This window comes from Lynx rufus, unplaced genomic scaffold (assembly GCF_022079265.1).
Source record: "Lynx rufus isolate CCGP_SWC_20201006 ecotype Redwood Valley unplaced genomic scaffold, mLynRuf1.p SCAF_15, whole genome shotgun sequence".
In the NCBI taxonomy this organism is placed as follows: Eukaryota; Metazoa; Chordata; class Mammalia; order Carnivora; family Felidae; genus Lynx; species Lynx rufus.
In genome coordinates this window covers 26,085,650-26,108,108 of record NW_025814829.1, presented here as the reverse complement: position 1 = coordinate 26,108,108, position 22,459 = coordinate 26,085,650, and the positions used below count along the sequence as shown (strand labels likewise).

The window sequence follows — 22,459 nt, the reverse complement described above, 5'->3', positions numbered from 1 at the left end:
CAGTGAGCTTAAGATGTGTGCAAGAATATTAAGGCTTCTAGGTAGGAGGGTAGTTTTCTGAATACCGTTTTTTCATAGACCTTGGACTGAATTTACTTGATGATATATAATCTTTAGGAATGCTACTCTTCAACAAAGCATAACACTATTATGCGAGGTATTTGGAGTGGTTTTCCTTCTAGTCTTTTTGTAATTCAAATCTAAAAGATAAGTGGGAGTGGGTGATAAAGGGAAAATGTCACATTTCTCTCAGAGCACAGGGGATCATTGGAATCCTGCCAAAACCAAAGATAGGTTAACCTAAAAACAACAAACTAATAATTGTTCACGTCTATAATGATGGAAGTATATTAATGTTATTGCACATAATTTTAAGCTCCCTCCCCCTCTCCCTTTCATCTTCTCAATCTCTGTCCCTATCTTTCTTCTTCCTGTCTTTGCCTCCACCCTTGTCCCTTCTTTTATTCAGCAAAGAGCAGGTGAGAGAATAAGTCAAGTAGGATTTAGGATTTTACACTGAAGACAGGAAGGGGTGACTTGCCTATCACTTTGCTAGATATGTTGACGTGTATCTCGGGTAGAGGTCTGTTAGTAAATATGTTGCTTTGTGTGTTATTAGGTTATGAAATTCTAGAGATTGAAAATTTTCGTTGGAAAATAACAACTGTAACAAATGTACTGAAATTACTTTGGATTTCAGTAACCACAGAGGAGTTCTACATTATTTTATGTTCTTGTCATTGGGGCAGTTCAATAAGGCTTGGATGTATTTTATTTGTATTTAGTAAACACTGATTTCATTTTACCTTCAACAATAATGAATGAAGCTAGGACTTCTCTGTGCCCTTTCTACTTCCATTTTCTTAATTCCCCATTCAGTAATCTTTTAATTTCAGTTCTTAAATCTTATCACTTCTAATCTTTTCCAGTTTCTCCCATTCTCGTTCCCCTCCCATTTTCTCTTACTCACTCTTGGGCCATTTTCTCTTACTCACTCTTGTTGAACTGAATTGTTAAAGTACTTGTGTGCTATCATTTGTTGTTGTTGTTAATTAAACACTGAAAAACATAACATTTGACTATTCGTAGAAATGAATATATGTTAAACATAGAAAATCCAGAAAAAAAAAAAAACCACATCTTTATAACCTCAATATCCAGAGATCACAATGTGTTGGTTTATTATTTTTTTAACAATTTTGGTGTATTTCTCCCCATTCTTCTATAAAGAAATACACCTTCTGAGTAAGAGAACACAAAAAATTTAAAGGCCTTTAATACACAGTGCTAATGTGCCCTGCAGAAGCTTTTATCAGTTGTACGCCTCTATCAGCTACGGGTTCCCTAATTCAGCACTACTTGTCACACTGTTATTTTTTCTTCTGAAGTGAATTGAAACCATGGAAAATGTTGTTGCAATATCTCAAATTGTGTTTCTTATATTATCACAAAGTTGAAACCATTTTGTAGACTTGGGCATTGTGTATCTGTTTGAGAATTTTGTTTCCCTGTCTTTTGTCCAATCTTTGCTTTGTTTTTGATTTGCTAAAAAGTAGTCAGTGCAGGGGTGCCTGGTTGGCTCAGTCAGTAAAGCCTGCAACTCTTGATCTCGGGGTTGTAAGTTCAAGCCTCACTCACGTTGGGTACAGAGATCACTTAAAAATAAAATTGTAAAAAAAAAAAATCAGTGTGTACCTAGAACTTTTATTTTTCATTTTTTGTTTTCCTAGAAACACTAGTCCTCTTAATAATCCCCTTTAAACTTTATCTTTCTCTAGTGCTCATTGATAAGTCTTTTTCTTTTCTTTTCTTTTCTTTTCTTTTTTTTTTTTCTAATTTCTGTTAATTGATTTTCTTTATGTGTGTGCTCCGTCCTTCTGAACCCAACTGCTTTGGACAGTTAAGAAACCAGCAATCCAAAGGGAAGAAGGCAGGGAATAGCTGCTTTCAACTTTATTTCCCCATTTATATCTTTAGCCACTATATCTAAGTCTATATACCTCTGTATGCATCTATCTATCTATCTATCTATGTGTATATATGTATATGTATTTGGTAAAATATACATACTACCACACACCGTATATCATCTCTGTATGTTGTGTGTGCATTTACACACATATATGTATATATATTTATATACACACTGTAATGGACTGGGGAGTTAGTTAACTCAGATGAGTATATGTTGCAGGATATGATTCATGTATTTATTTTGTTTTCCTTTTTCCATCTCCCATGAATACAATAGGACTGAACTCAACCGAAAAGCCCAGTGTTCTGGCTCCAAGCGACCCCTTACCTGCCCGCACCACTGCATTCTCACTTACAAGCATCTCTGAAAGAGAATATAACTCCTCAGAGACCACGCCTACTCTTAGTCCAGACAATCCTTCAACTGAAGACTTCCTGAACTCTTTGGATAATGCTAATACTCTTAATGTGACAGGTCGGCACAGAGGTGTTAATTAACTGAAATGAGTTTAGGAGAACTTGTCTTCCTTTTTGAATCTGAAAGTTATCAGAACTGTTTTTCTTTAACATACGTGTGCAGTTTCTACAAATGTGGTTTTATTCAAGCATGTAAAGTGTAGAACATCCAGGCGTTCGTGCAGTTTTGACTGACCAAAGTAGTGAAGGCAAGTTGTTGAGGAGCCGATGGACAGGGAGGTAGGGAAGCCCCAGCAAGTAAGGCTGGTGGGGAGGGGGAGGGGAGTTTCTCCAGTAGCCACTGAACTGCATGTGCTGTGTCATCGCCACTGTTCTGCTCACTTGGGTTTTCTGCAGTGCCAGCCGGGTCAGAACTCAGTATTTCAGCGCTTTGTCAGTCTTGCCCTCCCTGGCTGTAATTCCAAAGTAGGATTTTTCTTTGTTGAACTCCACAATCTCAATACCAGAAATTACTGGAGATAAACAATTTATTTTTGAAAAACCACACCGAGGATCAATAATCCAGCTGTGCTGTTTGAATTTCCTCCAGGGATATTGGCATTAAAAAAATTAATCAAGGTTGTGGGTCTTAGGGCGGAATTGAAGGGAATGTGGCCACATTCATAACAGTGATGTGGGAGGTATTTTTTACCAGTGAAGACCACTGATGCTTTTCAGAATCCCCATAAATCTGTGGTTTGCTCATTCTATATTTGATGTTAGGTCTGCCAGTGTATTTGGCACATAAATCCACCATCATGAGGGTTGTTCATGCCTTTTCTGAAATAATGTGCTATGTTGTCATTTTCTGAGGCAAACAGGTTTATAGACATTAGAGACTAAGCTATTTGCTTCACAGTGCCATTAATCTTAGTTTGAAAAACAAGTATGTTCAACACTCTCAGAAATTTGGTGGAGGGGTACATTGTGTTTTGCATACCATATTGATGAAGTTTATTGGCCATAATAAGCAGTTAATTAAATGATAAATGCCTCCTTATGTTGATTACAGAACTGTAAATTCAATCTTTCCTCCATTTTCTCCTTCCACCTTAGCAGAGTAGTGGCTAGGATCTATCTAAACATTGCAGGCATTTGAATTCATTGCCCAAAATTTTAACAAAAAGAATGTGAGGATGAGGGTGTTAATGGTTAGGTAGAACATTCCAGGATAAACTTTTTTACTGACTGAGTGATGTCACACAGTTTTCTATTTTAAAGTTTTCACATTTAGCTTCATGTACACAAACACACACACACATAATATTCTCTATGAAGCAAAATGTGAAGAGAAAATGTTTAAAATGGGAAAGATTGGAAAAAAGGATGAATAATAGTAAAATACTAACTTGATGGTGAAATTAGCTTGGAAGGTTTCTTACACTTTCAAATAAAATAAGACATTTGATCTCCCTACAAAATAACTTTGCTCTCAGGTGATATTTCAATTCTCTACTGGGATAAAATCGTATGTGTTATTTAATTTATGTTCGCAATTGATTCGTATTGTGGAATACAATCCAATTTTCCTGCTTACCGATATACATAGGTAAAAAAAATCCCTTAATCCATGCTTCTAACAGTATAATATTTTCAAGCGTTTTCAAAATTGTTCAAAAATCATTATAATGAGCATCTGTTTGCATAACATTAAACTTAATTATGTGACATTATTTTTACAAAAATATTTTATGCAGTTGCAAAATATCAATATAGAAGTATATATAAAGTACATACTTTATGCATATATATATATATATATATGAAGAATTTACACACATACACATTGAAAATACTATTTTCCCAAATCCTGATCCTTAAAGATACCATACCATTTTATCCGTGGCGGATTCTCTGAGAGAATGTGGGTGTGTGAGCAACTGTTTCCCCACATCTTTTCCAATACTAGATATTATTAATCTTTCAAAACTCTGCCAGTATGAGAGTTAAGATATTTTATTTTAACATCAAAAAATTTCATAGTGATGAGCACTTTTGCCTACACTCTTTAGCCATTGCGTATATTAGATGTCTGTTACATGTCTTGTCCATTTTTCTATTTTTTCTTTTTTTTTTTACGATTTGCATATAGTATACTGAGGGATTCTTTACTGATTCTGCCTACGAAGAAACACCCCAACTTTCACTTTGTAAAGTTGAAGGAGAATCCAAAAAGCTCACAGAGACTTGGAGGTTAAAAAAAAAAAAAAGCCACCTGGAAACCTGAGTCATCTATGACTTCAACAGGACCCCAGGAAGCCTCTGGGAATATGTAAATGAAGAACTCTGGTGCCACCTTCCTGCCAGGCGAACTTAAATAGAGGCAGACACACATTTTAATAGATTGGGTCATTTCACGGTTTGGTAAACAAAGATGCTGATAACGTCCTAGTATTTAAATGTTTCATCTGCAGTAGGGAAATACTGAAACGATTTCACTTTCTTACCCTAGGAGTTACACAGCCGCCTACCTTCCCCACGCACGCAGACTCGCAGGCGCCCTCTGCCGGATCTGACACGCAGACACCTAGCAGCACTGCTACCCCTCCCGCACTCACCCCTGCTCCAGGGAAGAATGACACAGGTTTGCCGGGCTTTTAGATTTATGCAACTGTGGAGAGAGCCTGACAGCTGCCTGTGGTTAAGAGTGGTGTCAGGGAATCCAACCACTTGTTAAACGTATAGCACTCGCTAGTTGGTGAATTCGGTATTTCATACTTTCATGTTTATCCTTAGTTTATGAGGACACCTACCTAAGGTCCTTCTAGTACAGATGAAATAATAAAGAATGAGACCTCGCAGAATAAAGGAAAAACCTGTTCCGGAATAAATGGTTACTCAGGGTGTTCTATACGTTTCTTCATGTTGGGGCAAGACCCACTGCACAGTGAAAACTTTCGCTAATAATAAAGAATAGTATGTATGAAATGTTACCAATAGACTTCCAACCAATAAACAAAATCCTGAAGAGTAGATGACTTCCATTTTCAGTGAAAGCCACTAAGAAATTGTAACCACAGTTTGTTTTTTTAAAAGAATGGGAAAAAGGAAATAGATGCTTCATTTCCCCCATCCAAACATTAAGATTCAGCTTAGCATCTCTGTATGTATATATAACAAAGCAAAATACCCCCTCCTTTATCTTTCCAAATCAGGGTCTAAGTCACTTCATGTTGACTTTTTTTTTTATCCTGAAAGACAAAAATCCACACAGACATATATAAAAATGTGATGGCTTCAATGCCTGAAAATAAAAAGATATAAATGGGAAAGCCCATGGAGCAGGCACTAAAGTGGCCTTTCTTGGAACATGAATCAAATATGGAAGTCCAACATACCAAATAGGATAATTCTGAGGTATTAAAAGTCTTCCGTTGGCACAAAAATCATTACAGGCAATGCACAAACTTAAAGTGACCTGGGAAAGAGTTGCCCTCCCTTCCCTGCCTTGTTCTGCCCACTCCAGCTACCACGAGAACTACAGTAAGACGATCTGGAACTTTTAGCAAAGCCACAGATTCAGAAGTTACAGATGAGAAGAAGCTGTAAAATAACTGAAGAGGACTGGCCTGTAGGGGCTGGTTGTTGCAAAAACCACTCTATGTGTCCTCATGAAGAAATTCTTCCTCTCACGGTGGCTAATTCCACTAATTAAAAACTGATTAGGATTCATTAACCTGATGAAAATTGTAAAAGCAGGGGCTTTAGAACAGCATGAGGACAAGGGACTCTTAGGGGAGGCAAAGAGAACAAGCCTGTGAAAGAGAAGGAAAGAATGTGGAAGAAGGAGAAAGACAGACCCGCTGATTTTTTAAAAAAAAATTTAATGTTTTTAAATTTTATTTCAGGTGGGGGAAGAGCAGAGACAGAGAGGGAGACCAGAATCCAGGCTCCAGGCTCTGAGCTGTCAGCACAGAGCCTGACCTTGGGCTGAACTCAGGAACCCCGAGAACACAACCTGAGCTGAAGTTGGACTATTAACCAACTGAGCCACCCAGGCGCCCCAAACCCACTGATTTTTCAAGCTCAGCAGAGGGTCATTTCTGAGTCTTTTTTTTTTTTAAGAAGAAAAATTAAACCTTCCTACCCTTCTCTGTGTTGTGTTGGAGACCTTCTCTGGGGATCCAGAACTGCAGAACTGATATTTATGTTATTCATTCTACTCTATGGTTTACTTACATGCAGGGGAGGTAGTGGCTTTTGAAGACTGAGCTGAGAACCTAAACTCAAATTTTTGGAAGATGCCTTTTCGTTGCTAATGGCTGTAGATGTGAAGTTACGGACTGTGCTCGGTTTGTAATTGGACGATGCCTGCATGCTTGTCCTGAAACCGTTTCCAGAATGTGCATGCCTGTTTCATTCTTCCGAAACCCTGAGAATCTTACAAATGCAAGACTAACCTTGTATCATTGAACTGATGACCCCAGGGACCATGACAGGGAAATAACCAAACAAGCTCAAATAAAGGCTGGTTAGCATGTCCTTTGTTTTTGCCGCGACAACTACCGGAGTGCCAGTCCCCTAGTAGGCATCCAGTGAATACATACTGATTGCTTGTGTCGGAATTCTGGGTGTGATGTCTGCTGGAAGATGTAGCATGCCTTGGGTGCTTTGAAGCTTGGCAACGACAAGTCCTAACCGAATACACTGTGCAGTTTCTTCAGCTACGACACCTAATTCTATACGTATTTGCTTAGGTTTGCTTGGAAAATAAGGAAATGGTGTCTGGATGATGCAGAAGTTCTTTGGTTCTAAACCAATTTGATTTTTTCCTGGCGAGGGCAATCAACATAGTGAAAGGAGAATTGTAACCTCCACCTGGAAAGGAAAACACCCTGAGCTCAGCAGCTGCAAAGGCAGAAGCCCATTCAGCTCTCGTGTAAGAAAATTAGAGCTAGGCATCTGCACCCAGAAAGGCCTCCCCAGGGAGGTGCCCCCCAGGCAAGGTTTCCAGCACGTGGCACGTTGTGCTTCCTCTTCTTGCAACCTTCACACACCCTTTGCCACCCAGAGCGCCGCAAGCCAGCACCCCACTCTGTCACTTGGGTGCATTTTCGCCATCACCTAAGGCATCCCTTGGTTGGAAAGCTTGGCCTCCCTGGCTTGTGCAAACCAGCTGTCTCCTCAGGTGCCAAATATTTTACAAGTGGTGTTCTGATTACAAAGCTGCCTAGGCGTTGAGTTGCACGATGTGAAACTTCTGCAGGCCTGGCTGGTTTTCATTCAGTTTTGCAGAACACAGACAGCTACGTGCTCCATCGTTGCTTGGCCTAAGCCTCGATGCTCTGTTTACGCTGAATGTCTGGCCATTGCCCTTCTGTGGCGAAAACGGATGACCGTGATGATGGCCTTTCTGATTGCAGGTTTTCCAGGACAGACGATTCCACCCAGCACCTTCCCTGCAGACACAGCTTTCACACCAGTAGCGACCCTCAGCCCCGCACTCAGCAGCTCTGCTGCCCCACCCTCACTCATCTCCAGCATCACCACCAAAGATAACTCCTCAGGTTTGCCCTCGGTTCTCTAGGGGTTTTGAGTTGTGGGTACTGAACTGGAAATTTGAGACTTGAATGCAGTTCTTTTACGTATTTCATACCAAATATTATTTGCAGTGACATTTCACATACTGATATCAAATGAGCCAAAATAAACTTGCCAGTAAGCTTTGTTTCTGGGCGTGCTTCGTTTTGCAGTGACGTTTCACATACTGATATCAAATGAGCCAAGATAAACTTGCCAGTAAGCTTTGTTTCTGGGCGTGCTTCGTTTTGTTATTCATATCATGAAAGTTCAGGATATAGCTCTGGGGTCCAATCCAGTCCTGTTAACTTTCTGGCTGACTTTAGCACAAGCTACTAATCGTTTTTGGGTGATGCTTTTCCCTTCTGTAAAAATAGATATTGTAATATTCATTTTAGGGGATGGATGTGAGGACCAAATATGTAAAATGCCTGGGAAGCAGTGAGTATTTAAAAAGAATAAGTGGGATCCTTATTAGTAATTAAAATAAGGAAGTTATTGAAGGAGAAAGGAGTAGTTTGAGGAAGATTGCACATCAGGTATGAATTACACCAACGAATGAACAGCTTCTCTCAACTTACTAAATGTCAAGCTCTAATTATTGGAACTATTGGTTATCTTAAAGGGCCATTGGTAGGTAGATAAGGCTTTGGCTCACTTTCCTGTTTTGACAAGGAGCAAGTGTCAAGTCCAGTGATTCAGTTAGGAGAGAAAGAAAGTATCGTTGCTGAAGAGTTTTTCCCTTGCCCTTCATTATGACAAACTCACTAACTTTTATTCTCTGTTCATTTCCTTGCAGATCAGAGTCTTACGTCCACGTCACCCGCAACAAGCATTATGACTGCTTCCGCAACAGGTGACAATCTTACCTCAGCCATGCAGTCATACTACTACCATGTACCTGGGATGTGCTCGTAGAAGGGTCTTCCATTTGCTCTCTCGGGGGGCGCTTTTTCTGAGAAGTTCAATTGAGTATTCGAATGATGGGGACTGTGGAATGGCAGTTAGTCTTAAAACACATATTTTAGGGGCGCCTGGGTGGCTCAGTCGGTTAAGCGTCCGACTTCGGCTCAGGTCATGATCTCACGGTCTGTGAGTTCGAGCCCCGCGTCGGGCTCTGTGCTGACAGCTCAGAGCCTGGAGCCTGTTTCAGATTCTGTGTCTCCCTCTCTCTCTGACCCTCCCCTGTTCATGCTCTGTCTCTCTCTGTCTCAAAAATAAATGTTAAAAAAAATTTAAAAACCCCACATATTTTAGCTGTGCAATAGCTGGTGAGATCAGGGCATAATGTTACTGTGATATCTTTTCATATCATTATGACATCCCCCAAGGGTTGTGTGCTTTATGCAAAGGCATAGAAAAACGATCAAAAATACTATGACTTCTTTCTCTAAGAGTGGGCTTAGGTATTAGCATGAAAAAGAACAAGTCTATCCACGGGACTCCCCGTTCCAAGTGGCGAATGGCAGAGGATTGAGTGCAGAGCTCCAGTCATGTGGCATGGACCATGCAAGCAAAGGCAAGAGATCTGAACGGACCCAGCAATTGGCGGTGGCAGTCAGTGGGCTGGCCGTGGCAGAGCGGGCAAGCCCATGGTCCTATCCCAAATTCTTCCAACTCAAAGACCGGATTGGCAGGATGTCTTGGCACATTTCCACCCATTCTTCAGTTAAATACAAATATGCTTCCCCCACGATGTGTTTCAATTTGTTGAAAGAGCCATTCACTACCCTGGATCCACTACAGGTGCAAAGAACTTACACAAGTTAAACTAGAGAGTGAAGCTGCCTTTGCCTATTTTCTGATTTTTTTTTTTCAACAAACATGTCAACTGAACTCTGTAGGGGTTATAATGATATAAATCTATTTTGAGAGTAATCAAGGGGAGGAGGACCTTTACATGTTTTTAGGTACGTGAATGGTTAGCCAAGTCACCACGCCATAATCAAATGTGTGCTGGAAAAAACCTCAACATTATTATTATTATTATTATTATCATTATTACCATCATGTTTATTGGGGTAAACTCATGAAAATGTCTTACAGAACTAGCTCATTAGTTTATAACATTTGAAGTTTTGAGATTAAAGCATTATACCAAGCACTGTGTTGTACATTGTACAAAACCTTGTGTTGTATGTTAAAACTAACTCACAGACTTTCCAATTTATGCAGTTGAAAACATTGTAAACCTCCTCACCCCAAACGACCATAGATAGCAGAGATGTTGTAAATGAAATTTTAATAATTTGCTTTCTCTCTTTTTTTTCTATTACAGTTCCTACTACACCTAAGCAATCATGTGGTAAGTTTGTTAATATGGAGGCAGCATATATCACTTTAGAATAGCATTTTCCTTATCTGCTTCTTCATTCCAACCTCCCGGAGCCACTAACAAGCTAGACTCACTGGCTCCCATTTCCCCGCAATGATTAGCTTCAAATCTTAAGAGCCTGTGTCCTTCAGAGGCAAGAAACTTTGATGTCATATTCAGACATAAGTTTTGAGCACCAGAATTAATAATTACTAGCTAAACAACTTTGGTGAAGCCACTTAACTTCAGCTTGAGTGTGTGTGAAGTGGAAAATACCAAACTTGCTTTGGGGTGGCAGGAGTTAAGGATGCGTTGTAACGATAAATGTGAAATGTGGAGAATGTCTTCAAGGCTTATCAAGTAAAAGAATCTGTTTTTGTCCCTGTCTCTCTGTCCTTCTGTCTTGCCAGGGTTTGGCTCAAAGCAGATGTTTGAGAACAGCTTGTACAACCCTCTTTGCACCTTCCTACTCTCTTCCCAGTGAAAGTAGTCATTCGTGGTCAGGGTTTAACCCTCCGCACATTGCTAAATCTCACCACCGAAGTCTCTGCCTTCAGTAGCTGTCCATGTGTTATAATGTAAAGATCAGCCTTCATATGTTTGCTTAATTAATATGGTCTTTTATGATCATATTCCTCTTGTGTTATTGCCTCTTGACGCTCTTCATTTAACTAATATGAAACTACTTACAGTTTCCTAAACACATAATGTTTCCATCATGCGTCCGTGTTCTCTCCTGCTCTTCCTCTCCACTTACAATTCCTCTCTATCCTCATCCAGCACTCCTGTTCCCACCATCTATTTTTCTATGTCCTGCTCATATTTCCAAATACAAACTGAGTCACCCACCTCCTCTGAGAGCCTCTCCTATCCTTACACTCTGACTAGATTTCTCACTGCTTTCCTCCCTTATTATTTTGTACACATTCTTATTTTAGGGGTTTGCTCGTCTGCAGACACCCGTCTATGTTGGTCTCCACATTAGACTCTACATTTCTAAAAGCCGATGGTTTGTATTCTTAGTGCTTGGGGCAGTGTCTCAAACATAATAAGGGCTTAATAATGTTCATTGGATTGAAAGTGAGGGACAGATTAGTATTTGTTGAAAAGATATTTTTTACCATTCAACAATGTTTTTTAAAGAAAGAAGGGAATGCAACATAGCGCTAAGGAGAGGTACTTAGGAGGGTTCGTTATCAATAATTCTACCTAGGTAAAGGAATAATGAGGCCTGTGCCCCCTGAATTAATGTTCCACAAATTTGGAGAAACAGGTAATCAACAACTGCATTTTAGGAAGTAAGGGAAGTGATAAAGCAAGAAGAAATTCATCGGATGTTTCATTCGTGTATCATTTCAACCAGTAATTCAAGCAAATGTGCCCCTGCTAATGACAGGTTTTATGTAATGACTTGGGTTTATGGTGGTGTTCAAAATACACTGGCCTTTGCTGTCATAAAGCATATAGTCGAATTAGGGAGATAAGACATTAATCTATTAATCATCCAAGTATAAACTTAAAAGCTGAGGTCCTTGATAGGCAGTCGATGTAAAGGGAATTTTGAAAAAATAATCATGGACACACCTGATGTGTTTTTTCTTTTTTTTTATGTTTCTGGGGACATTTTGTTAGATATTTGATACTTTTGAAAATCTATGTTAAAGCGCTTGCATTTGATGTAAGCTTATTCTGAAAAATTTTTAAAAAGGGAATCCACATTTTTATTTTCTTTCAGATGAGAAATATAAAGTTATCAGTGTGAAATATCGTTATGACTATGGAAATAATTCATTTATAGCAAAACTAAATGTTAGCGATGATGTGACGTGTGAAAATGTCATATGTAAAATGAATGAGATCCGTAACCTACCAGCATGTGAAAATAAGAATGTTACTATCAGTCATACTTCTTGTGATCCTCCAAATAAAATTATAGAATTGGATGTACCACCAGGTAAGTATAAGTTGGTTTCTGTTTGTATATTTACAAAAGAATACAAATCCACGTGTTTTTCATTCTTGTGGGTGAAGGAATCTGTCTGGTAAATGAACAGGGGTGAGGGGAAAGATGTCAGCTGGACGCTAGTGGGCGAACCTTCTGTTCTTCTAACCCACTGAAATTAGGAGTTCATAAGCCTTCTTTACCCCTTACTCCCTCCCTATACTCCTTTTACCGTGTTTCAAGTAGATTAGGTACGACTTACCCCACTGTGGATAAGTGATTACCTATAAGCTTTCTTCCCCCTCCGTACTTAGTTCAAGTCATTAAATATAGATGTGCACATATTTATTCTTCTAGATACAAGTGTGTCTGGAGTATATTGGGGTAAACCCCAAAGTCAAGGATTTGATGTTTGTTGAAGGAACAAAACTACGTTCACACACAAAAAAAGAGAGTTATAATCATGTTAAGGTGATCAAGCCACTTCTGCCGGCTCACCTACTGCTGAGAAGGGGAAGGGGGTAAGGGTATCAAGCCCCCTACACCGAAGAATATAACAAAATGCATTTTGGAAAAGGGATTCAGGAACTGTGTACATTTGTCTACTCTTTCACATCACATAATAATTCAAGAACACTGATTTGTTAACATTTAAATAGGTTGAAGTTTGCTTCCGTATCTTGGCTATTGCAAATAATTCTGCTTTAAACATAGGGATGCATGTATCCTTTGAATTAATGTTCTTGTACTGTTTGGGGAAATATCCATCTGGGAGATTGCTGGATTATAAGGTAGTTTTATCGTTAACTTTTTGAGGAAGGGTCATACTGTTTTCCACAGTGTCTGCATCCCTACCAACAGTGCGTGAGCGGTCTTTTTTCTCCACCAACACCTGTTGTTTTTTGGGTTGTTGATTTTAGCCATTCTGATGGTGTGAGATGATAGCTCTTGTAGTTTTGATTCACATTTCCCTGACGATAAGTGATGATGAGCATCTTTTCATGTGTCTGTTGGCCATCTGCCTGTTTTCTTTGGACAAATGTCTGTTAAAGTGTTCTGCCCCTTTTTAAACTGGATTATTTGTGTGTGGGGTGTTAATTTGTATAAGTTCTCTATATATTTTGGATACTAACCCTTCATCAGGTATGTCATTTGCAACGGCATGGATACAGCTAGAGGGTATAAAGTGAAATGAAATAGTTAAATACCATATGATTTCACTCACATGTGGAATTTGAGAAACAAAATGAATAAAGGGAAAAATAAGAGAGAGAGAAGGAGAGAACAAGAAACAGACTCTTAGCGATAAGGAACAAACTAATGGCTACCAGAGTGGAAGGGGATGGGGAGATGGGTTGAAGAGGTGGTTAGGGATTAAGGACTTCACTTGTGTTGAGCACGGGGTGATGTATGGAAGTGTTGAACTACTATATTATACACTTGAAACTAATATTACACTGTACGTTAACTAACTGGAATGAAAAGTTTAAAAAGTAGGTTAAATTTTGGTATTTTCAGAAAAATGTCATGTAACTTATTCATTTTCTCCAAATATTACTGAAATAAATTATCATTTAGAAACAGAAAATGACAATTTAAAAAACGTATTCTCCAAGACAGGACCCCCATACTCTAATAATCATTTAATAAAAAAAAATCACAGAGTAAATTAAAAAGTTGAAGATATAAGTAAGAACAAATGAAGTGGGTGTTTTAAAATGTGCAAAAAAATGCAATTTCATCTAGAAATTTGCTTGGGTCCCATTTTTTAAAGGTAAGATAAATTCTAAATAAAATGCTGCCAATTAAATGCTTTCCAAAATGTGTGATGTTAAAAAAAGAATAAGCTATATAATTGAGGCATGTTAAACCCCAAGTTATTGGAGTTTTTCAAAACTTTCGAAACTAAATGCTCTCAAAGACTGTATCACGAATATAGTTTCAGAGACTTTAATTGAACATATGGCACACATTATGAATCATTAATCATCTGTTTCTATATCTTCTTTTTGACAGATCCTGAAAGTTTCTATTTGAAAACTTGTACAGAGCCAACAAAAGCAAATATTTCTATTTGTTTAAGACTGGAAAAAAAGGAAAACTTTACTTGTGATGAAAAAAAGATTACACACGTACTTAAATGCGGTAAGAATATAGCTTTGATTGGAATATTTTTATGGTAGAAAGTTGTTCTAGATATTATCTATTCCTTCCTTCCTTCCTTCCTTCCTTCCTTCCTTCCTTCCCTCCCTCCCTTCCTCTTGCTTTCCTTCCTTCTTTCTCTCCCTCTCTCTCTCCTCTTCCCCCCACTCTTCCCCTTCCTCTACCTTCCTTCACCCCCTTTTGGTCTATGGTTTTATGGAGTCAAAACATTGTATTGTCTATACCACTCAAATTCACAAAATAGACAAATACTTTCCCCCAAAATAATCTTTGAAATAGCAAAAGTCAATTAATTTATAAGAATTTTCTTGGCAACTGTTATATACAAGGCATTGTTGAAAAGGTTATCAGGGAAGGGTGCCATAGAAAACATATGACACACATACTGTTAGAATAAAAAGAAAAGCAAACGTAAGATCATGTGACTCAAGAGTTTATGTATGTGGTCAACCCTCCATTAACAAAATTCATGGACAATCTCAAGAACATTTACATGAAAGAAAAGTGGGAAAAACACAATCAGTGCCTCTAGGAATACGGGTTTGGGCTCATATGGGGGACAATAATTGAGATACCAGTTCTTTTTAATAATTAATGAATTAATGTTTTTTTTCTTTTTATTTGAATTTGTTAAAGTAGAAACTCTCCCTTGATGTAAAGCCATTTGCTAAGCCGTATTTGGCAAGGCAAACAGACACACACAGGCACACACACACACTACACAAAGGATGAAGTGTGACACTGATTGCAATCATCATGTTGTAAAGAAGCTTCATAGCTACGATACAAGCGGTATGAGGAAAGCAAGAACAGATTTATAATGAAATGATGATAAAGTAATGGTGTACTTAAAATATCTATTAGGCAAAGGCTAACTCAGGTGGATTCTTAGTTTCTGAACAGAGAACTCATTCCATCAGTGAAATTAGAGACACTCTCATATTCAGTTAGACTTTTTAATATTTTCTTTAAAATCGAGTGTGGTGTACTTATCTGGCAGGGGGAATACCATGATCATGAAGGTGGTTTTCCCAGGGTGAGTTTTATGCATTGCACTCCAGATGCACTGACCCCTGCATCTTCCTCAAATGTGGGTAACTCGGATGCATAATTGGTGGTAGTGGGGGACTGAGTTTGCGCTTTCCTCTGGAAAAAAAATTGAGTGTGGCAAAATCATGCATTATTATAGTAGTTTTTAGTATCTTTTACTTATTTCCTATTTGCTAAAGTTTTCAATCTAATAGATATTTATTACAGATATGAAATCTAAAGAGAGAGTTAAATATGATTATTGTATTCGTACATGTACTGATACATGATACTTATTTCTTTCAGCTAACTTTTCTTCATCTAATGAGACCGAAACTTATTTGGAACCCCTTTCACCTAAACAAAATTATTCCTGTAATTTAAAAGTATTGTATGGTGCCAATGAGTTTTTGAACAAAAATGAAACCTTTGAAACAGATGTTGGAAGTGAGTATATCACTTACATGTATATGTAAAATTTGTTCTTATGGTCTTACAGTTCTTTGAGAATCAAAGAAAATGATGTTGTAGATTTGGAGAAAGGGTTTCAGAAAATGGATATGTATCAATTTTTAAAGTAGAATTTCAAAAATGGATGATAGAAGATCCAAACCTTTGACAAGTTTTTTTGTTCGTTTGTTTGGTTTGGTTGTTTTGTTTTTTTAAACTGCAAATTCTAGGCCATCATGAGCTTGTGGTACACAAAACTGAGGTACATGAAATGGTTTCTTCACTTACTTCCCATTTCTTCCTGCAGCCATGTTCCTTTCTTGGCCCGTCCTGCACCCTCTGCCCCTCTAGCAAACCCTGCCTTTGATAGAAGTGGGCACATGGCTATTAAAACACAGTGGCGCATCTAAGGATTGGTGGCGATATGATAATTAGTGTTACTAAAATGCAAGCAATATAAATAATAACAAGACTATAATAGCTAATGACAATTAGAAAGATCCATTTTGGAAAATAATAGCTTTTGGGAGATGGGGGGCGGGGCCGGAAAGGAAGTGAAAAGTCCTAAAATTCCACTCTTATTCAGTGGAAGGAGGGAGATTCCAGTCTAGAGTCTGCTAGAAAAAGTATGTTAATTATGTGTATGACAATTTATGAGTAACCACCAAAGAAAGAAGGGCAGAGAGAGGAGGAATGCAAGGCAGTGCAGGCACTTTGGAAGATGTTTTGGTAGTTTCGACAGAACGAGACATACTCTTACCTTACAATCTAGCCATCACACTCCTTGGTACTTACTCAAATACTTATGTCAAATACTTACTTGGTACTTATGTCCACACAAAAACCTGCACAGGCATGTTTATGGCACCTTTATCCATAATTTTTCCCAAACTTGGAGGCAACCAAGATGCCCTTCAGTAGGTGGATGGACAGTACAACCAGACAACTGGAATATTATTGAGCACTAAAAAGAAATGAGCTATCAAGCCATGAAAAGACACGAAGGAACTTTAAATGCTAATTGCTAAGTGAAAGGAAGACAATCTGGAAAAGCTACATACTGTATGCTTCCAACTATATGATATTCTGAAAAAGCCAAACTATGGAAGCAGTTAAAAGATCAGTGGCTGCCAGGATGAGGTGGGGAGGGTGAAATAATTAGAGCACAGAGGATTTGGGGGACAATAAAAACACTCTGTATGCTACCATAATTATGGCTACATGTCATAAGATACGTTTTCTCAAACCTGTAGAATACATGACATAAAGAGTGAGCCCTAATATGAACTATAGACTCTAGCAGATAATGATGTGTCAGTGTAGGTTCATCACTTGTAAACCCTGGTGGGGGGCGCTGGTAATGAGGGTGCTATGCATGGGCAAAGGCAGGGGAATATGAGAAATCTCTCTACCTTCCCCTCAATTTTGCTGTGAACCTAAAAATGCTCTAAAGAAGTAAGTCTTTAATAATCATAATCATAATCATAAATCATGAAATAAGATTTATCCCAATAATGTAAGAATCCGTCAACCTTAGAAAATAGCAATTAAACCATTTTACATACCATTTACTTCAGGAAAGGGGGAATTTTTGCAAGACCATTGCAACAGAAGTTACATTCTTTTTTTTTGTTTAATGTTTATTTATTTTTGAGAGAGAGACAGAGACAGGGCATGAGCGGGGGTGGGGGGGGTGCAGAAAGACAGGGAGACACAGAATCTGAAACAGACTCCAGACTCTGAGCTGTCAGCACAGAGCCTGACACGGGGCTTGAACCCATAAACTGTGAGATCATGACATGAACCGAAGTTGGACGCTCAAAACAGCTGAGCCACCCAGGTGCCTCAAGAAGCTACATTCTTAAAAACAAGACAAAAGACTTTGTTAATTCACCTACTACGTGACCCACCACTTAAAGTATATAATTCAGTGGTTTTTTTTAAATATATTAAGAGTTGTGCAATCATCACCAGAATCAACTTTAGAACATTTTCGTCACACCAAAAAGAAACCCCATATCTATCAGCAGGCTGTTCTCATTTCTCTCCTGCTTTCCACACCTACGCAGTTACCAATCAACTTTCTGCTTCAATGGATTTTCCTATTCTGGATATTTCATATAAATGGAATTGTATAATACACTGTCTTTAGTGACTGGCTTCTTTCACTTAGCATAATGTTTTCAGGGTGCTTCCATGTTGCAAAATGTATCAATGTTTCAGTTTATTTTTTTATTGCCTGATAATAGTCCATCGTATGGATATACCTTATTTTGTTTGTTCATCCGTTGATTAGTTTTTTCCACTTTTTTGGCCATTATGAATAATGCTGCTATGAACATTCATTTACGAGTTTTGTGTATACATATGTTTTCATTACTCTTGTGTTCATACCTAGGATTAGAACGTGGGGATCATACGACAACCTTACGTTTTGCATTTTGAAGAACAGCCAATCTGTTTTCCAAACTGGCTGCATCACTTTATTTGTTTGTTTGTTTGTTTATATTAATATGAAATTGATTGTCAAATTGGTTTCCATACAACACCCAGTGCTCCTCCCAACAGGTGCCCTCCTCCATGCCCATCATCCATCCTTCCTTCCCTCCCACCCCCCATCAACCCTCAGTTTATTCTCAGTTTTTAAGAGCCTCTTGTGGTTTGGCTCCCTCCCTCTCTGTTTTTTTTTTCCCCTTCCCCTCCCCCATAGTCTTCTGTTAAGTTTCTCAGGATCCACATAAGAGTGACAACATATGGTATCTGTCTTTCTCTGTATGACTTATTTCACTTAGCATAACACTCTCCAGTTCCATCCACGTTGCTACAAAAGGCCACATTTCATTCTTTCTCATTGCCACGTAGTATTACATTGCGTATATAAACCACAATTTCTTTATCCATTCATCAGTTGATGGACATTTAGGCTCTTTCCATAATTTGGCTATTGTTGAAAGTGCTGCTATAAACATTGGGGTAAAAGTGCCCCTATGCATCAGCAATCCTGTATCTCTTAGGTAAATTCTTAGCAGTACTATTGCTGGGTCATAGGGTAGCTCTATTTTTAATTTTTTGAGGAAACTCCACACTGTTTTCCAGAGCAGTTGCACCAGTTTGCATTCCCACCAGCAGCACAAGAGGGTTTCCATTTCTCCACACCCTCGCCAGCATCTATAGTCTCCTGATTTGTTCATTTTAGCCACTCTGGCGTAAGGTGGTATCTCAGTGTGGTTTTGGTTTGTATTTCCCTCAAAGTGGCTGCATCACTTTACATTCCCCGTACAGAATGCATGGGGGTTCTAACTTACTACATCTTCACCAACACTTGTTACTGTCTGTGTTTTTTATTATAGTCATCTCAATGCGTGTGAAGTAGTACCTCATTGTGATTTGGATGATGACTAATAATTTTGAGCATGGCTTTCAGGTGTTTATTGGCCATTTGTATATCTTTTATCTATTCAAAGCCTTTGCCCACTTAGAAAAATCTTTATTGAGTTAGAAGAGTTTTTTTTATATATTCTAGACCCAAGTGTCTTGTCAGATATATCATTTGCAAATATCTTTTTCCATCCTGTGAATTGTCATTTTACTTTGTTGATAACTTTTGAAATTTATAATACTTTAATTTTGATGAAGTCAAACTTACCAATTTTTACTCCTTTGCTTATGCTTTTGGTGTCACATTAAAAACCCATTGCCATGGGGCGCCTGGGTGGCTCAGTCAGTTAAGCGTCTGACTTCAGCTCAGGTCACGATCTCATGGTCCGTGAGTTCGAGCCCCGCGTCGGGCTCTGGGCTGATGGCTCGGAGCCTAGAGCCTGCTTCCGATTCTGTGTCTCCCTCTCTCTCTGCCCCTCCCCCGTTCATGCTCTGTCTCTCTCTGTCTCAAAAATAAATAAACATTAAAAAAAATTTATAAAAAAAAACCCATTGCCAAATCCAAAGCCATAAAGAATTATTCCTATGTTCTCTTCTAATAATTTGATAATTTTCTCTACTAAATTTTACACTATCGATCCATTTTGAGTTAATATTTGTATATGATGTGAGGTCAGAGTTTGATTTAATTCTTTTGATGCAGTCATTCTCTTGTTCTAGCACCATTTTCTAGAAAGACCATCTTTTCCCCATTGAAAAGTCTTGCCACCATCGTCAAAAATTAATCATAATAATGAGCTTATTTCTGGCCTCTCAGCTCTATTCTGTTGATCTACATATCTATTTTTATGCTAGTATCACTGTTGGTTACTGCTGCTTGATATAAGCTTTGAAATCAGAAAGTATGATTCCTTCAACTTTGTTCCTCAAAATTATTTTGAGTATTCAAGTTTCCGTGGAATTCCATATGAATTTTAGGATCAACTTGTCAATTTCTACAAAGAAGCCTAACTGGATTTTTTTTTTTTAAGAGAGCGAGAAAGAACACGTGACTGGGGAAATGGAGTGGAGGAGAGACAGAGAGACTTAAGCAGGCTCCACACTCAGCATGGAGCCTGATGCAGGCCCCACATCCCTAGGATAGTGACCTGAGCTCCCTGGGATCGTGACCTGAGCTAAAATCAAGAGTTGGATACTCAACCGACAAAGCCACCCAGGCACCCTGAAGCCAGTTAAGATTCTGATAGGGGTTGCAATGAACCTGTAAAAATCACTTTGGGGAGTTATGTCATCTCAACAATGTTAGCCTTCCAGTCCATGAATACGCGATGTCTTCCCATTTATTTGTCTTCCTTAGTTTATTAAGCAAATTTTTTTTTGTAGTTTTTAGTCAACAAGTTTTGTACTTCTTTTATTAAATTTATTTTCAGTTTTAAATCTATTCCCGATTCTATGGTAGTATTCTCTTAATTTCATGTTCAGATTGGTTATTGCCAGTATACAGGCATACAATTAATTCTCTGTATTGATCTTGTAGTCAGCCACATTACTGAACTTGTTTGTTAATGACAATCTTATAGAATTTTTGATAGAACATACTAAAGTTATTCTAAATTTCATATGGAAGGAGTTAGCTAAGGACTAAGGGAACTGCCTAAAACTGCCTTCCAAAAACCCACCAAAACAAAATCACAAGAAGAAAAATAAAATTACATTAAAACTATGTCCCCAGCATACCTAGAAAAATTTAATACTTTTTGAATATTAAGTACTAAAATCTTTGCAATTCTTATAAATCAATGTAACAAAATAGAAATCCTAGGGGGGGGACATACATATATTTTTGTAAAAGTATAAAGGCAATTCAGTGGGGGAAAGGCTATTTTTTTTTCAATAAATGATCCAGGTATCCCTATAGAAGAAAAGATGAACATTCAGTCTTTACCTCTCAATAAAAATAAAAATTAACTCAGTGATTTACAGGCCTAAACACTGAGATTAGAACTATAAAAAGTCTACGGGGCGCCTGGGTGGCGCAGTCGGTTAAGCGTCCAACTTCAGCCAGGTCACGATCTCGTGATCCGTGAGTTCGAGCCCCGCGTCAGGCTCTGGGCTGATGGCTCAGAGCCTGGAGCCTGTTTCCGATTCTGTGTCTCCCTCTCTCTCTGCCCCTCCCCCGTTCATGCTCTGTCTCTCTCTGTCCCAAAAAAATAAATAAATGTTGAAAAAAATATTTAAAAAAAAAGAACTATACAATGTCTAGACAAAGACATTAGAAAGTCTTTGCTACTTTGGTGTAGGAAAAGGTTTCTTAAGACACATAAAACAAGAATTTTGTAAATTTTATAAATTAGACTTCATCAAAATTGACTGTTCTCTTCAAATAAAGCCATTAAGGAAATAAAAAAAAAAATCAAGCCATACATTACAGGAAAATATCCACAATTAATTTTCAACAAAAGAAGTTTCTCCAGAATGTATCGGGAACTCTCCCAAATACAAAATAAGAAATCAAGTAACCAAATTAAAAAATAGGCAAATATTTTGAACATTTGCTTCAAAAAAGAAGATATGCAAATGGTCAATAAGCATATATAAAGATGCTCAATGTCATTAGCCAACCAGGAAATGAAAATTTAAACAACTATGAGTGGCGCCTGGGTGGTTCTGTAGGTTAAGTGTCTGACTTTGGCTCAGGTCATGATCTCAGGCTTGTGAGTTCGAGCCCCCCCGCACGTCGGGCTCTTGTGCTGACAGCTGGGAGCCTGGAGCTTGCTTCTGATTCTGTGTCTCTGTCTCTCTCTGCCCCTCCCCTGCTCACACTCTGTCTCTCTGTCTCAAAAATAAATAAACATTAAAAAAAATTAAACAACTATGAGAGGATGATGACATTACACACCCGCTAAAATGGCTAACGTCAAAATAACCAACAATACTATTTGTGAATGTAAAGTAATAACTCAGAAATTTTACTCTAAGTATTTATCAAAGAGAGAAAAAAAAAAAACCAACATCTCTACAGAAAGACTCCTACACAAAGATTCATAGCAGATTCACTCCTAGTAGCCGAAAGTCTGGAAACAGTCCCAATGTCCCATCAACACTTAAACGAATAGATAAAATGTGGTGGATCCTTACAATGGAATACTACTCATGAAGTAAAAGGACTAACTACTGACACATGCAACAACATAATTGAATATCTAGAACATTATATTGAGTGCAGTATGATA

General features: G+C 38.2%; 1 protein-coding gene, 1 long non-coding RNA gene and 1 other non-coding gene across 10 annotated transcripts in view; 2 read left to right on the top strand and 1 right to left on the bottom strand.

Annotated features, from left to right (window-relative positions):
* Window positions 1–22,459, top strand: part of PTPRC (protein tyrosine phosphatase receptor type C) — a 126,064-nt gene that overhangs the window by 58,136 nt on the left and 45,469 nt on the right. For 2 of the 8 annotated variants that reach the window (XM_047076716.1, XM_047076714.1), the window contains exons 4-11: window positions 2,252–2,449; window positions 4,883–5,013; window positions 7,790–7,937; window positions 8,750–8,806; window positions 10,229–10,255; window positions 12,000–12,218; window positions 14,223–14,351; window positions 15,705–15,845. In XM_047076716.1, coding sequence (XP_046932672.1) covers window positions 2,252–2,449; window positions 4,883–5,013; window positions 7,790–7,937; window positions 8,750–8,806; window positions 10,229–10,255; window positions 12,000–12,218; window positions 14,223–14,351; window positions 15,705–15,845 — 1,050 coding nt within the window. Of the gene's footprint in view, window positions 1–2,251; window positions 2,450–4,882; window positions 5,015–7,789; window positions 7,938–8,746; window positions 8,807–10,228; window positions 10,256–11,999; window positions 12,219–14,222; window positions 14,352–15,704; window positions 15,846–22,459 lie in introns of all 8 variants that reach the window. The other 6 variants (XM_047076715.1, XM_047076719.1, XM_047076718.1 and 3 more) reach the window with 6 other exon arrangements.
* Window positions 5,087–21,278, bottom strand: LOC124510047 (uncharacterized). Its single transcript, XR_006961578.1, has 3 exons — window positions 21,246–21,278; window positions 12,360–12,362; window positions 5,087–5,225 (listed from the first exon to the last, which is right to left on the bottom strand). It is a non-coding gene; the product is annotated as an uncharacterized LOC124510047 (long non-coding RNA).
* Window positions 15,355–15,518, top strand: LOC124510525 (U1 spliceosomal RNA). Its single transcript, XR_006961731.1, has one exon. It is a non-coding gene; the product is annotated as a U1 spliceosomal RNA (small nuclear RNA).